Source organism: Heteronotia binoei, chromosome 4 (assembly GCF_032191835.1).
Source record: "Heteronotia binoei isolate CCM8104 ecotype False Entrance Well chromosome 4, APGP_CSIRO_Hbin_v1, whole genome shotgun sequence".
Taxonomy (NCBI): Eukaryota; Metazoa; Chordata; class Lepidosauria; order Squamata; family Gekkonidae; genus Heteronotia; species Heteronotia binoei.
The window spans coordinates 52,973,165-52,989,552 of NC_083226.1; the positions used below are offsets into that span (position 1 = coordinate 52,973,165).

Sequence of the window (16,388 nt, forward strand, 5' to 3'; positions counted from 1 at the left end):
CTCTTTTGTCCTCTCACAGTTATATCTTATTATCAAAGCTACCCAGTCATCTATTTCAAATAGGAAACAAGATGCATTCAAGATGAATAATCCATATTTGCTGGAATATTTGTTTCTGATTTATATTAAAGTTATGAATTCCTTTTTAATTTTCTCCTAATGTAACATTCAGAATATAATTTTTTATGGTTTGTAAGTCTTGTACATTTTTCCTAGAGAGAACATGATACTATAGAGAGCAGCTGTGGTGCCAACCATAAAAGTTCTTGTTTAGCTTTCCCCTGATACCAATTTCTCTCATTCGTTACTTTGTACCATAGCCAGTGGTCCCTTTCCTTTCCTCAAATATTTGTTCACACTGGATTTAATCAAAATTTTAATGCATTCATTTCCCATCCTTTTTACTTATCATGAACCATCGATTTAGAATGGTTTATTTATTTATTGCACTTTGTACTGAATTTACTCTGGACATTTATTTAGCAACAGCTTTTGCACATACATTTTAAAGGACAGGAACACCTAACACTGTAAGACCAGGAGTAGTCCTTCGGTGGCCTTTTGTAAACTATTCCTCTCATCACACATTGAAGTGATTGCCTTTACCAGAAACTTTGACTGATGGAATCTTCTTCACTATGAAGTTGAAACCAGAAAAGAAATAGGTTTTGGCATCCAGGGTTAGAGGCAATCCCACAATGAAGTTTGAATAATTATTTATATAGGCATCTTGAGGACCCTATGTTCAAATAAATAAACACATAGTGGGAGGAAAATGGAAGAAGCAGACAAATCCAAGACCCATCTTCTAATCTTACTGTGTGGTGTGATTGGGAATATACACACACAGACACACACACACACACACACAGTCTATTTCTATCAGAGTCTTTTGTGATCAATTTAATGAAAGTCACCCAATTCTTAAAACTGAATGTTCATAGAGAGAAGGAAGATTTTTAAGTTCTTTTTCAAGGTGGTCTCTGCATAGTTATAGTTGTGGAGTGCAGAGTTCTGTGGTGCTTAAAGCTTTGGTGACCTTCAGTTAAGAAGAAAAAATGTGTCTGAATACATTCATGAGCTTAGTTGTAGAGATCATTTAAGAGGCTGGGGGTATGCAGGGACACAGTACTTGTTTTTCCTGTGTTTATTGGGCAGTTTCAGGTATAGAATCATGTTTTTTGTTCCGGTTCTTTCATTTTGCCTTTTTATAGAACCATTCTGATTAATAATCAGTACTAGTTTACAGAAATGTTTATGTTGTTACATAGATTATTTTGGGTGGTAATAGGTTGCTAATTTTTGCATTGCTATGCACTGCATAGTTATTTAATTCTTTTCCCATTCTCTATCTTTGTCTAGTCCAAATGACGTTTCTTGTACCAATTTGCCTTTTTAGACCTAAATGTTTGTATTTTCTGTTAATGTGCTTCACTTAAGAGCACTCCCATCATTGTTAATAGATTGCCAGGCTGATTTTGAGTGTGCGTCTTGAATGCACAAATATATGCAACTCCAACTTTTTTAGAAAAAAGGTCTTTTTATGCTAGACAGCTTGCTTTGTCCTTCAGTCAAAAACTTCAATTATTAGAATAGGGTTTTCTGGGCCTACAGAAATTCAGAGGCAGATGTGTTTGTTGCCACTGTCAGACACATTTGAGTTCTGATTTTGTGGCAACCTCAGCACCAAGGACTGTGACTTTGATGCTCTGAGTTGGTAAGTACCAAGGGACCTGATGTTGTTTGTTCCCAGGGATCATCACGGCTCCAAGGGATTTCCTTACTAGTTATGCATCTTTCAGTTTCAAGCTCTTCTCAGATTCAATTACTGGAATTTGTGGAGGCTTTGGTCCTGCTTTCCTCTAACCTCAGACATAAGGGTAGAAAGAAGCTACACTTGCGAAGGGTCTCCATACGAGAGGACTTGGTACCATCACAAAGGAGAAAGAAGAAACTCTATTGACCAAATTGCTGCTTTCATAAGATTCTGGGGCTAGTGGCAGAAGATGAGGTCTTTTGTAACCTCACTTTGCAACATCCAGTGCCGTGAGGCACTGTGCCATGTGACAGGCACAGCTTTTCTAGAAGGTTCCTGAAGCTCAGCAGCACCTGTGATCTTTGCTCCACAAGTATGAATATGCAGAACCACAATGATTGGTAAGTAATACTTTTTAAAAAATTGATGACAATTTTGTAATTTGAGAAAAGAGGGCATTTTATGGATATTTTTTAAAAAGTATATTCATAGAATTTAAATTTCATTTTTTTAAAAAGAAGAAAGTTATTTAATGATGAACATACTGGTAGAAGTCTCAAGCCATGATATTCTTCTATCAGGCCTACCTGTGTAAATAAGCAGATAACGGTGAGCCTGTTTATTGCTTTAGCATACATATTCCTATCCCAAGAAGAACCCTATTAACGAATATATATTAATTTGCAAACTAATTTGTAGTAGTTCAAATAACTCTGTGATGGGCATAATAACTACTTGTCACGTTGGGGGAGAAATCAGGGATTTAAATATATGAGTTCCTTCAAAATTAGTGGAAAGTTTTCTGTTCATGTAACAGAAAGAGACCAAGGAAGTCCATAAAAAGACAGGCAAATAAAACTCAAAAGTACAAGCATTTTTCAGTAACAGATCCAGAGATCCTCGAAAGTTTCTGCAATGAAATTCCTTTTTCCTATTTATCTCAGTTGTATACTGGAAGGGATAGTGTAGTTTATTGCCTGCCCAAGTATGATACACATGCAGCCAGGATCATATAAGCTACTGAAATCTCACTTTGGGATGCCAGAAATGACACAAACCTGCTGCCTGCTGTACTTCGGCACCATTTGCACTGTTAAAGAGACTTCAGCTTCCGTTGAACCTTTAGCAGGTAGGCAGCAGGATTTTACCTGGTCCTTCTCAGTCTGAACAAATTGTTACTGGTGTGAAGACAGTCCACACCTGCACAGTTCTTTGACTGCTCAGTTCTATTTTTCCTCTGGGTCACCAGCTGCGATACACTCTCCCTTCCAGTTGCAGATGGCTATCAGAAACAAAAGGATGAGTTTCCAGTACAAGCACCGAAGTGCTTGCTTGTACGTTAAGGGAGCTGTTTGTATCCTGATCTGTGTTGAAAATAACACTTGAAGCTCTGAGGTGATGATGAAAAGGAATGATGGAGAAATATTATTTTGGATGTGTGGCATAGTCATTAGAGTGTTAGACTAGGATCTGGGAGACCCAGGTTCCAGTCCCTGGTTGTACCATGGAAGCTTGCTATGTGACCTTGGAACAGACACACGCTCACAGCCTAACCTACCTCACAGAGCTATTGTTATGAGGATAAAACAGAGAAGAGGAGAACAATGTAAAATGCTTTGTATTCCAATTGGGGAGATAGGCAGGGTACAAATGAAATAAATAATTAAATGTATTATGTATACTACAATCCTCAGTAACACCGTTTCTTTCCCTCTTTATCCAGCACATAACAAAATGGTAATCATGGTGCTTTAGTAGCTGTAGGATTGTTCCTTGCTTCCTTCTCCCTTTTCTACTCAACAGCCAACTTTTCCCTAACCTGTTTCCTCTGTCTTCAGCATAATTTATTATTTATTTACTTGTTTTATTCCCCCTTTCCTCCCCCACACACACATTGGGGATTGAAAGCATTACATGATTCTCCTTTCCTACATTTTATCTTCACAACAAACCTGTGAGGTAGATTAGGCTGAGAGAAGAGTTACTTGAAAGTTTCTCACTGACAAAAGCCAAGCCAAGCTACAAAAGTTGTGTAGGAGAAAATTGCTCAGGTGAGAATTGTGGTGACCACCATTGGGCCTAGTGAAAATATGCAAGTTGTGAGGACACTGCAGCTGGGGCCAGGCAAGCTGTTTGACATCAATTTGTAACCACTACTGCACCTGGGGCTGGGAGAGTTGTAGAAGTAGCATGGTAGCAGATAGCCCAGTGGTTTCTGCTTAGTCTGACCCTAATGAGTCCTCCCTCCAAGAAAAGAGCAGTTGCAGACTCGGGCCAAAATAGCCATTGTAGGACTCCTGTGCCTGTTAATGGCAGTAACCAAAGTTTGAAGGCTGGCAAATAGTACTGTGGTTGCTTGGCAACTACAATGACCACTGAGATTTCCTTTCTTAAAAGTACAAGCACTGTTTCTTTTGGGAGGGGAGAGAGTTAAACCCCTTGCGGTGGTTTTTTTTAAAAAAAATGTCAGATTTTTCTGCAAAGTTGGGGCTTTTCTCACGTTTGTAGAACAATCTGTCTTGTCTGTTCAATTACATGTAACAGGCTTCACTTACTGCAATGCAGGGGACATAAAAGAAGCTGGCATGGTTTTAAGAAAACCCCTGGACCTATTTTTTTATTACTTTATGGTGAATGGCACTTGTTACTTTCATACAGTTTGTCAAAAGGTAAATTGGTCACTAGAGATTAGACTAGAACAACATGTCTGCTGAAGAATAGAATAGTATGGTGCTTTTATCTACTAGTATTGTTCATGACTTCATATGTTCTAAAACATTTGATATAAATAGAGACATGTACAAATAAATGAATTTTCATTTTACAGTTACTTCATCGTGTTCATTTTCCTACGGTTCTCCTGCATTCATCGCAGACCAACAATTAGAACCACAGCTTACCATTAAAACTGAAGCACTTGGATCCCCTTCACCTGTTCTTCCTCTACCACCTGCTCCACCTTGTGATGATGAAAGAGTGTCTTCTGCTGGATTTCCCTCCTCTGGACCTTTGCCGTCTTTTGCTATCTCCCCAACTTCTGGACTTGCTTTTCCTGGAATTCCTTTGATTACAGGTCCGTCTCCAGATGGATCTTTCCTTATTAGGCCTTCCCATGGTTTTTCTAAAATGGATATCTTAATTTCTGAGCTAAGAGAATTAAAAGAGGAGGTAGGTAGTGCTGTACAGGAGCTGAGAACTATAACTGGCCAGCTAGGCCACTTGCTTGCTTACACAGGACAAAGCTCAAAGAGTCCCAAGGTACCTACTGAAGGATAAGCAGTATCACTTAGAGGAACTGTCTCCATCTGACAAATACATTTATTCTGTAAGAAGGATCTTATTTAATATGCATTAATTGTGTTATTATATGTTCAGTTCTTTCAAAAGTATGAAGAGGTTCTTTATATACATAACTCCATCTAGCAAACTGTTGTATTCTTGTAAATATTTAATATTTCACAAAATATATATATATATACACACACACACACAAAATATAAATAAATGTATACATTCATATATCTCAGTCTTTATTGTGGTTTTTTAAATTACATTTGAAAAATAACACCCACCCAGAACACGTTTACTTGTACTTTTTCCATTTTAAGATTAAAATTACTCTTTGCTATCTATAGCTGTAGAAATAAATTTTGAAGGAAAACTACTTTGTATAATGCTTTTTGCAGTATCCTTCTCAGAGATTGTTACTACAGAACCAGTGTCATTTCAGTGGTAATCTTGTATAAAAGCTGGATAAATTCAGTGTTTTTTTTCTATTATAATTACTAGCACAACTCTCATTTATTTCAGAATATTAAGATTCCTTCCTCAGGCAATGTATTTCTTTAAGAATCACAAACTAGGAATGCTATTTTTTTTAACATAACAGTGCATTCTTATGCAGAGTTATTCTAGTCTAAACCCACTTATTTCAGTGTGGTTAGAATGGAGTTACTCTGCATAGCATTGGACTATACATGACTCTGTGTAACCTGAACAGTTTTAAGGCTATTAAATTCGGAAGCAGGAATACTTAAGGAGGACAGTTTTTAGGAAAAAAAATATTTTACTAACCAATCTAATTGGCATGGGCTGCTGTTTCTGATATTTGCAACATGAAGGCCTAGTTTGTCAACAGATAATAAGTTAACTTGGTTTCTTTGCGGGGTGGGGGGGACAAATTATTTCATTCATAATAATTCTCACTACTCTGAAGCATACATTTAAAGAATAGAGACAGTCCACTTTCAGAATAGATTCATGTATTTCCTGGAAGCAGGTGAATAGTAAACAAAAGTGACTAGCAACGTTTTCTGATGTAACATGCAAAATGTAACTTAACACATTATATGTACAGTGAGATATCTAGTCTAGTTCTTGATTTACACAATAGATATCATTGAGGGTATAAAATACTGGGTTCAATATACAGACAGATGCTTGGCCTAGTGATCAACTCATTTATTAAGTGATTTCAGCAAAAACATACATGCAATGCTAAAGCCTCAGTCTGGTTATATACACCAAAACTCCTACTCCCCAAACTATGGGGACTCCCCATTGGCTGCCAACAACTACAAGTCCAATCAGCAGGCAGACTCCAGAATCCTGGTGGTCTGTTGTTCTAAAACTCCAAGCTTCACTAAAGTTTCTGGAGAACAAGTCCAGGCATGCCTATGCGGAGCTGCTACAGTATAATAGATAACAAACCCCGGACATAACAGGGGGGAAAGTACTAATATTGGGCATGTACTTTACGTTTAGTTAACATAGAACAGGGTTTTGTTATGAGTGCGATAGATATGGTCAAGGCAGTGGCATCAAAATTCAAATTAGCCTCCTTCATTTTATAAAACAAATTTCAGACCACCTAGTAAAGCCATGCAGCCATTGTCCATAACTACACTTGAATGGCATAAAGAGGTATAAATAAACAATGAAATGTCTTTTCTTTTGAATTAAAAAAGCCTTCCTAGCCACCAGTGTTTCCCTTTTCACCCAAACATACCTTGCCGGTAGAGGAGTGGTCAAGAGAGCTGCCATAAGTAATATGAGCATCATTCAAGCCAGAATATTGGTTGCTGCTCAGTTTAGTTGCTCATATTAGAATGTTAATTGCCTGGTGTCTTTTCTCTGTCATTTCTATTTTCTGCACATAAATCTGTTCTGATTTTAATGCACTTGCTTCTTGGCAAACATGGAGTTAGTACTCAGTAGCCATGGATGACTGCTTATGAAAAGGGTGGGGTAGCTCAGGGCAATCAAGCAATTACCTATTGTTTATTCCCCATGAGACAATCACTTTTCATGCTCAAAAATAACTGACATAATCCGATTTCACTATCAGTGATAGTTTCTGGATATGTGCAGTGTATTTTGGATCTCAGTTATAGTACCATGCATCAAACTTTAGCCAATGTTTTCATTGCCTCTGTTGTTTGTCTGCCACAATCATAATCCAGTTGTTATAAATAATAATTGGTGACCTGATTTTACTGATTTGTATAACAAACTCTGATTACCAAATTTTCTCTAAATCTACAATAGAATACTTTTTTTTAAGTGTAGATGACTTCATTGGGCTTAAGGGTGCCTGTGTTGCATTTTGACATGTCTAAATATAGTAAAGTCTTCAAAATTATTTCTTAAGTCTGTGTCGATTTTAAGTACAAAATGTTTTGGCAGTCTTTCTAACTTGTATCATCGAGATTAAAATATTGATGTTGCCTTATTGTTTTTATGTAGACAACCAAAGTTGTTTAGAGATTCTTAATACTAATAAAGAAAATGCAGCACTCAGCAGTTTTCAGCCATAGAGGCATAATTCATCTCAATGATTCACTAGTTCATAATGGATCAGCAGCATATTATCCAATATTATATGCAATGTATTTGGTTTTTAAAATTAAATTTCCCCAATGTTTGCAACAGTCCCCCCCCCCCTTAAGTTATAAAGTCTATGTTATAAAATCAGGAGAAGAAATGACTAGATGATATAACCTAATATTTGCACATCCAATATTTTGTAATCATATAAGGATTTTGTAATCATATAAGACTACTTAGGATGTTTGTACAGTTGTAAGGTACAGTTAAAAGCTGAGGCAGCATACAAATTTTGACCGATTTCCCACTTACCTTACACCTCTCTCACGTTCCTCTTCTCAGCAGGGCTTCCTTCCAATTTCACACTATCTTCTCCGAGGCTGCAGCTAGCATTGGCTTTTTTCACACAGCAAACAGAAACTGGTTTTTAGAGGTTTCTGTTTGCAGCGTGAAAAAGCCGACGCTAGCTGCATCCCCAGGGCAGATAGTGTGAAATCGGAAGGAAGCCCCACTGAGAAGAGGAACATGAGAGTGGCGTAAGGTGAGTGGGAAATCGGTCTTTGTCTCAGTGGGCAGTATTAAGCATTCTGAGAAAACATTTATAAAGTAGACTTAACCCTTCACATTCCGTTCTTCCAGTTAACAGAACATGGTGGGAAAACCCCTAATTGTGACACGAGAGAGAGAGGGAGAGATGGCTCATATATTGTAGCTGACCTCTGTAACCCTGTGAACACATTGTATTGTCTAAGTGGAGAACCTGCCTTTCCAGTGTTTGGAGGGGGCATGTTTAACTTTGTCCTCCCAGTGATGCTATGCCTGAATACACCACTTTAATCTGTTTATATGGGGAAAGACACAAAAGAAACTTAGGGTATGTGTAGAGGCACACCATTCATTCCTTTATATATTTAGATATTTTTAACCTGCTTTTCTCTCCAGAAGGATCTAAAGTAGCTCATGACAACAACAAAAATACAATATAAATCAACCAGACAGCCAACAAACAAAAAGGCACGTTTTGATCTAGCCCTAGATTCACTCCTTGGCACATCCTAAGACATAGGCTGCAAACCATGTTCTTCAGCTTGTACCAGAGTCTCTGGCCTTGCCCAAGCTTTAGATATACAGTAGGAAGAAAGAAGCAAGTGCTTGGCAAAGATGTTCCTCTTAACCTTTTCTTCCCTGCACCCTGTTTGGGATGAAATCTTACTTCACCTTCCATAAATCAGCTCCATAGTCATATAGAGATGTGCCACAATTTGGAAATAATTTTCCATCTTTAGCTTTGAATTAAGCCAATATGAGGTAGTTTTTAATTTATTTAATTTTAATGAGGATTTTATTCTAATTATTTAAAACACCTAGTTACATGTTTTAAAAAACCCAAACAGTTACCTTCCAGAGTCTTTGGACAGGGTAGACAAAAGATTTTAGCCTGGCTGGTATTTCCTGAAACATTTTGGATTGAATCCAGAGGTGCTGTGCTGCACAAGAAGGATGTCTTCTGTTCCTTGAAGGGCTGTTTTTTTACACAGGAAAATGAAACTAAATTCAGAGATACTTTTGTACTTGCTCAAAAGTTTGTACAGGCCTTTGCAGAAGTTGAGGCATAAAGAGTGCAGTGGAACTGATTGTTAAAGTCCTGTTCAAGTGAGCAACAAAGTGTCAAATGAACTTAAGTGTAGACTCTGAAATGAGATCTTGGAGTATTGATGGATACCTCAGAAAAAATGTTTGCTCAGTGTTATGGATCCAGAGATATGCAAGCAAACTCATAAATGGACTTAGCACCACAAGGTTGGCTTGGGCAAGATCTTGAGCAAACACCTATTGTTTTCCTCTCTGTAGTGGCCAGATGTTGATTGCACATGCTCCACAATGGGGACACAATAGGTTTGACCTAGTGCAAGCAGGCTACCACAGTCTTTTTTGTTGGGCTTACATTTGTGCACAATATCTAGTATAAACAGAAATAATGTTTTTTTCCCAACAGAGAGATCTAAATTTCAGTAAAAAAAAATAACAAATTCTATGGTAGAGATTGTTAGGAAACAGACTGAAAATAATATTAAAAATTACCAGTATCCTAATGCCCTTGAATGTATGATGTTGCTGCATGTTAAGTTTTTATGTAGTTCTATATCTGTCTCGGACAGTACACTGAAGAGCTGTGAAAAGGTGCAGAAAGGACAATTGAAATGATCAAGGAACTAGATTACTTTCCCTATGAGAAAACATTAAAGAATTGTCTTTAAAACAGTAGCTTACATGAAAGGCACATGCCAGAGTTTTGTAACAATATACAGCGTGGAGAAAGTGGATAGAAAAAATCTTGCCATGAAGGCACCCAACAAATGTAGTATTGATGAACAGTATGCTGAAAATGAAAGAAAATTCTTCTTTGTGTGACAATTATTTTATGGAATTCATTGCTGTATAATGTAATGATGACTGCTTAGCATGGATAGCTTTAAAAATTGACTAGACAAATTTATGGAAGGTCCATCAATGGCAGTTAGCCTAATGTCTAAATGGAACCTCCTTATTTGGAAGCAGTGTACATTTGAAACCAGTAGCTGGGGGAGGCTTCGGCCTCTGTAGGCTCATGTGTAAGCATGTGTGGAGAAGCACCAGCAGTTTTTTAAAATCCTGGGCCTGGTTCTTTGCATCAAACCCAGTGCTGGCTTCAAACAAAAAATTTACCAGAAGTAGTATGAAGGTGCGACTGAAGAAAGAAAGGGTTGGAATTGAGGCTATGGTGGAATTTCTAAAAAGCTATTTATTCTGCATCTGTGCTTCTGTTGCCTTGTGACTCTTCTGCTGTGGCATCATAGAAAACTGAACATGTTGCACTGCTGTGTGTAAAAGCTGAGCAGGTGTCCAATGTAGGCAGGTGGATGCTTGAACTCTGCCTGCCTCACAAGTTGACTCCAGTAAAGTTCTATTAACAGGTGGCTTACTGATTGGTGTACCATGTGACATTTATCGAGGGAGCTACTTGGATGGCAGGCTGCTTCATACAGAGGCAGAGGGTCTTTGCTTTTGATGAGGAAATTGCTGAAACTCATGTCTCATTAGTGTTTCCTAAGGTTCTTTGGAAGCAAACAACAGTTTAATTAAAGTCTGACGTAAACACATTTCTGCACTCTTTCCCTGCAGCATTTTATCACATTAGAATTGATCAAAATAGTTGCCTTGGGCTGACTTGAACAGATATACATCTGGAGCACCATTTGTGCAAGCTGCCGTTGAGCAGGTTACATACGCTATGCTTCATGACAACTCTTTTCCCCTTGTTGCTTTGTGAATGGAATTACCTTGTTGGAGGATGAATTGATGTAACATTTTTTTTTACAGTTTGTATAAGCCTTTATACTTTTGATGTGCTAGTCCTTTAAAATTTATAACATGATGCAGTCCAGACATGCATATTTTTTACTTGTGTAGTATTATGCAAGTTTTTAATCCAGCCATGCTGCTCTGAGAATGTTTCAGTCCTTTTCAGAAATGTGTCTAGATATTGTGCTGCACTGCACTGTTATGGTATTTACTTCTAATAGTTTTGGAGTCAGCCAGGTATTTCTACACTTACATATTCTAGAACAGAATCAAATAATTATTTTTAGAACTACAGCTAAGCCTCACACATGAACAGAACCCAAGCTTACTTTCTCTGGTCCCTATACGAATTTACAAAAAAAATTAATGCCAGAATCTCGTCTGATATATATAATCTCATGATGACTCATTCTATTGAAATTCTGTTTTATTTCTGAAGAATAGACTAACATCTGGCTTAAAATTTCTGCTGACAGAAAGATTTCTGTCTTTGGAAGTGAGACTTTCCTACCTTCTGTTGCAGACCAGAATGCCCTCAGTGCTGTTCTTGGAGGACGAGGGACCCCCAGGCATAGTAGGATAGTAGGGTGAAGTTGTAAGACTGCTGCAGGAACTGAGGTCCCAGTTGTAGGTGACATCTTGATGGGAGATTTGGGTGGGAGGGTGGTACAAGTTATTTGAAGTCATGTCAATATACAACATCATTTATGATGCAAAACAAGAAATAATGTCGTTGCTTCAGAGCAGTGCTCTAACATTCACCTGAGACAATGACATAATTTCTGGTTTCACATTGGAAGTGATATTGCATGTTAGTGTGATGCTGAACAGCCCTCCTTTCCCCTGCTTACTTGTTGAGGGGCAGCAGGGAACTGGGGCCCAGGCAGGAGGAGATAACTGATTTAAAAAATATACATATACCCTACCCTTTCAGATTTTTAGACAAGATCCAGTGTAGACTCCATCATGGAAACAAATCTTCAGACAGAGCTGTGCCACTGGATACTTGTAAAATGTATCCCTGCTGCTCCTCCTAGTCCCTGCAGTACTGTTTTAAAAATATTTTATCCAACATTTTAATATACTTACCTGTCAACGTTTGTAGCACTTTTTTTGCAGGCATTTATTATTTAACAAGATTGATTTAACGTTTGAAATATACTTTGGTCATTTTGAAACTGTTAGAAGAAATGAAAAATATGTTGGTAGTATAATAACATTGGTTAGTTCAGGAGATTAGCAGATGTTTTGATATATAAGAGAACACAAAGTCCTTAATGTCACACCCAAGTTCTTAATAAAATCAGATAACTTGTTGTAGTTAGAGCCACACCCTAATGCATCTTACTGTGCCTAAACTCGTAGTCAAGGAGAGACTGCAAATATCCTTTCTGTTCCCTATACAAACAGTTTTTGTTTTGCCTCGGTTGTACACTGCCTCTATTATTCCATTGAGAAGAGAACATAAGCATTCCACTGTGATGTCAGTGCATATTAGGGACCCTAGAGAAGCCATTTGAATAACTTCACAGCACAAAGAATGCAAGAAACTATAGTGAGTGCTTTATCTTCTCTGTGCTTGCTGCTTAAAGTTCTGTGTATGTTTCAGTAAAAGTACATGATTTATTCTGTTCTGTTGGGTACTTTTTTATTTGTTCTTCAAATACATAGTTGCTGCAGAGTGATGTGTATTGTGCTATATAAACTGGCAGGGGGGATTTTGAGTGATAACTCCTGTTGGCATACCCTTTTTTAGCATACTTCGTGTGTAGTGGTTGCTGTATTGGTTTGGGTATTTGAAGGTATACCACTGGGTAGGTATGTAACCCCCCCCCCCTCATTTTGTTTTTTGGGGGGAGAGGGAAAGCTAGGGTAGTGGAAAGGCTGGGTTACAGAGAAACTCTGATTATATTTCATTTCATAAAGCATACAACAGCAAAAATCTTGTTTTTCTTTTTAAAAGAATTCTTCCCCCCCCCCCCAAAAATGAGGTGGCAGACTGCAAATTAAATCTGTGTTGCACTCTAGAAATTAGATATGCAGGCATGTAAAAGCCACCATTTAGAATAATGAAAGTAGTACCGCAACCATTCAGTTCTTTTGTTGAATATAGCTTTTTCAAAATTTAGTTTATTTTGTTGAGTTTTTATTCCGCCCTCCCTGCAAATGAGCTCATGGTGGGTTACAAGTTATAGAGTGACAGTAGAAATTTAAATAATTAAAACCTTATTTCAGTAAAAATACCAAGCAGATACAGTTAAAATGCCTGTGTAATATTTTTCTACTTCTCAAGTAAAGTTAGATGCAGGATTAGGAATAAAATTTAGTGTTTTGTATGTTCTCCCCTTTCTAATATCTTACATATGATGTGATGAAAAAACTGTTTCCCTTCCTATATCTTATAAACTTTAATGTTAGTCCTGTGACTATCAATTACATTACGTAGAAACAGAGAAAGACAGTGTCTTAATTAGTGGTAGTGGTGACTAGTGCCTCAAAAAGCAACAGGCCCTAGTCAAGTCTCACCCAGATCTTCTCTCTTCTCTATCCCCAAAGCTGTTCAGACATGCTCATAGAGGCACTCTCTATAGGCCATGATAGCTAAATAGAACCTCCAAATTCCAAGGGAGTGTATCTCTGTGGAAACAACAGTGGAATTCTTTCCCCCTCTTGCTATATTTATACATTTCCCAGAGGTCTTTGTGTGGCCACAGCCGGATGCAGAATGCTGCAATGGATAGAGGCTAGTGACTTTCCCAAGATCACCATCTAAATTTGAGACAGAGGTAGTGTCCAGGCCTCCAAAAAACAGTCCATTCTTTTTGTCTCCATCTGCAGCACATTTTACAGAAGGCAAACCAGGGAAACTGAAATCTCAGCGACTTCCCTGAGGTCACAAACTAAGTACAAGTCTGGGCTGAGCTCTAAGCATCAAATCCTTCACATCAATTTACCCTAAAACATTGCACCACTCCCTTGTTTTCCAGATCAATGTAATTTGAATGAATTAATCCTTGAAACTGTCATTTTGCCACAATATTTGCCTAAAAGGAAAATCTTGATTATTTTGCAGACCTGCTTGAACAACTTTCCTGCACTGCATACCAATACTATGTGTCTCTGTGCCTTTGGAATAAACAGGGAAAGACTGAACACAGAGACGCACATAACACAGCTTTCATCCATTCAGCAACCACCTTGTCAGCACACTGATAGCCACCATTACCCATTGCCTAACATGCTGCAGAATGTGTCCACAGAACAATCAGTGCATTTATATTGAGGATATGAGTGGCAAACCCTCTTAAGCATTTGCAGGCAAAAAATCCATACTGTATGAATCAGCCTACCTTGCTTGTTATGATCTTTCAGCCCTTGAAGATGACAGTCTGATGTGCTTTGTGCCTTGTTAAATGAGCTGTAACCGCTTTTAGTATTTCTTGGGGGTTTTTTTCCAGTTAATATTGTAAGAATGTTTTTACAATGACAAAAAAATCAAAAACCATAATGTAATTGGGGGAGAGCTACAGTGCCAAAAGCAAATATTTGTTCTATTGTGCTAAGTGGCTTTTTATAATAGCTTACCTCTCTTGTGCTTGAATGAAAAGGGTGATTTGGTCTAATAAATCAAAAGGTCATAATAAAGAAACTGCATTTGTCACTGCTGCACTGCTGTAGTTGTTTAAATAAAGACTTCAGTGATATATTTCAGGAAATTATGTTTTGTCACATTTTTATACTATTTTTCCTTCAGATATTTCAATTTAGCATACATTATATTTATGTGTATGTATGATATATTATGTCTGAGTAATCCCAATTATGTTCTCACAACAACCACGAGAGGTAAGTCAGGCTGAGAGACAGCGAATTATCAAAGGAGTGTAACAGTGAGGTAATCAACGTCAAACCCAATAATAGCTGTTTCCACGTGGATGCTTTGCTCTACCCATGCTGTCAAACTGGAGCTTGGTTTTTTGGAGTATCCATACATTTGCCTCCAATTGTTCTCCTGTGCAAGCAACCATTCTAACCACTGACTTTTTACATTTACTGTTATTCAGGAGTCAGAGACAAATAAAAAAAAACTTGTTTAATTTTGTCAAAAGGGCTTTTAAGAGTGCTTCTCAACCTTTTAATATTTGGAGCACAGTATTCTCCCCTTCCCCACCCTGGGAATAAAATTAGATGTGCTTTACTCTTTCTACTGTCAACAATGTATGCCTTAAGAGTGGGGCTTCAGCTTCTGTGAAGCCTTCCCAGTATCATCTCACCCCATTACAAGTGTGTGAAATGGGATTCTGGCATCAGAGCAAGCCCAGGACAATCTCATATGGGGGCTGACTTGCTTGGAAATGGTTTGAGGGATGGTGATATACTTTGCAATTTTTTGTTTTAAATCAGAATGCAACCCTGTTAATATTGCTTCCTAGTATGCTTCCCCTCCTCTTTTCAAGTTCATAGGGCATTGGGGTGATCTCTGTCATAGGTAGGGTTGCCAGGTCCCCTCACCATCACAGCAGGGGATTTGAGGGGCATTCTGGGGGTTCCCTAGTCATAAACAATATCAAAACATGGAAAACCCAGTGATTACTCTTACTGTAAATGAAATGTGTGCCCATTTTGGAAACAATTCGTGTTATCTTGTGATATAACTGGGGGCTACAAATGGTTTGTCAGCAGTACTTTAGTACTGCAATGCATAAAGTAATATGTGGGCTAACAAAGCTATTATGTTATATTGCCATTTCAGATATGTCTTCTCCTACAATGAAGAAGCCTGAAAAGCCTTTGTTTAGCACTACATCTCCCCAGGATTCTTCACCAAGACTGACCACTTTCCAGCATCACCATCCAGGAATCCCGGGAGTTGCACACAGTGGTGAGGATGCAAGAAGAACTAGCTAGACTTTTCCCACTGCAATAGCGTGGAAACATTAGTTTAAGGCATTGGTTTGGATCCTGCTTAAAATTTCAGTGGGAAGAAGAATGGCCATATGTGAAATGTAATTTTCCTATCTCTGTCTGCCTGCTGCAGCCAAAAATACTCCTGGAAATGCTGTTCTTGGTTGGGGAGGGGGATAATAGTTTGGGGAGGAGTCAGAGGTCTACAGTGGGAGGGCAGAATTAGTGAAAACTTCCCCCTACTCTTTTTTTCATGAAAATTTTAGGCGGGATCCAAGCAGCTATTTATTAACAATATCAAATTTTAATATTTGGCAGAAAGGAGTGGAAAATATTTATGACATGAACTAAGTGATAACTTCTGTCTGCTTAGAGTAGAATAAATAATTTTCTAGCAATTTATACCATATAAACCACAGAGGCTTATCCTCTTCCATGTCTAATTTAGTCCCCTTGGATTACAAATAATGAAATCTTGAAACAGATGCTGTTTAAAATGCTATCTGTTCTGCAATACATTAACTCCATATTGGCATGGACTTGCAAAGGGGCACACACT

At 38.0% G+C, this 16,388-nt stretch overlaps 1 protein-coding gene across 17 annotated transcripts in view; it reads left to right on the forward strand.

The window, feature by feature from the left end:
- NFIB (nuclear factor I B) overlaps positions 1 to 16,388 on the forward strand; it is a 407,796-nt gene that overhangs the window by 332,003 nt on the left and 59,405 nt on the right. For 9 of the 17 annotated variants that reach the window (XM_060237280.1, XM_060237282.1, XM_060237286.1 and 6 more), the window contains exon 7: positions 15,678 to 15,806. In XM_060237280.1, coding sequence (XP_060093263.1) covers positions 15,678 to 15,806 — 129 coding nt within the window. Of the gene's footprint in view, positions 1 to 4,583; positions 4,830 to 15,677; positions 15,807 to 16,388 lie in introns of all 17 variants that reach the window. The other 8 variants (XM_060237273.1, XM_060237278.1, XM_060237274.1 and 5 more) reach the window with 1 other exon arrangement.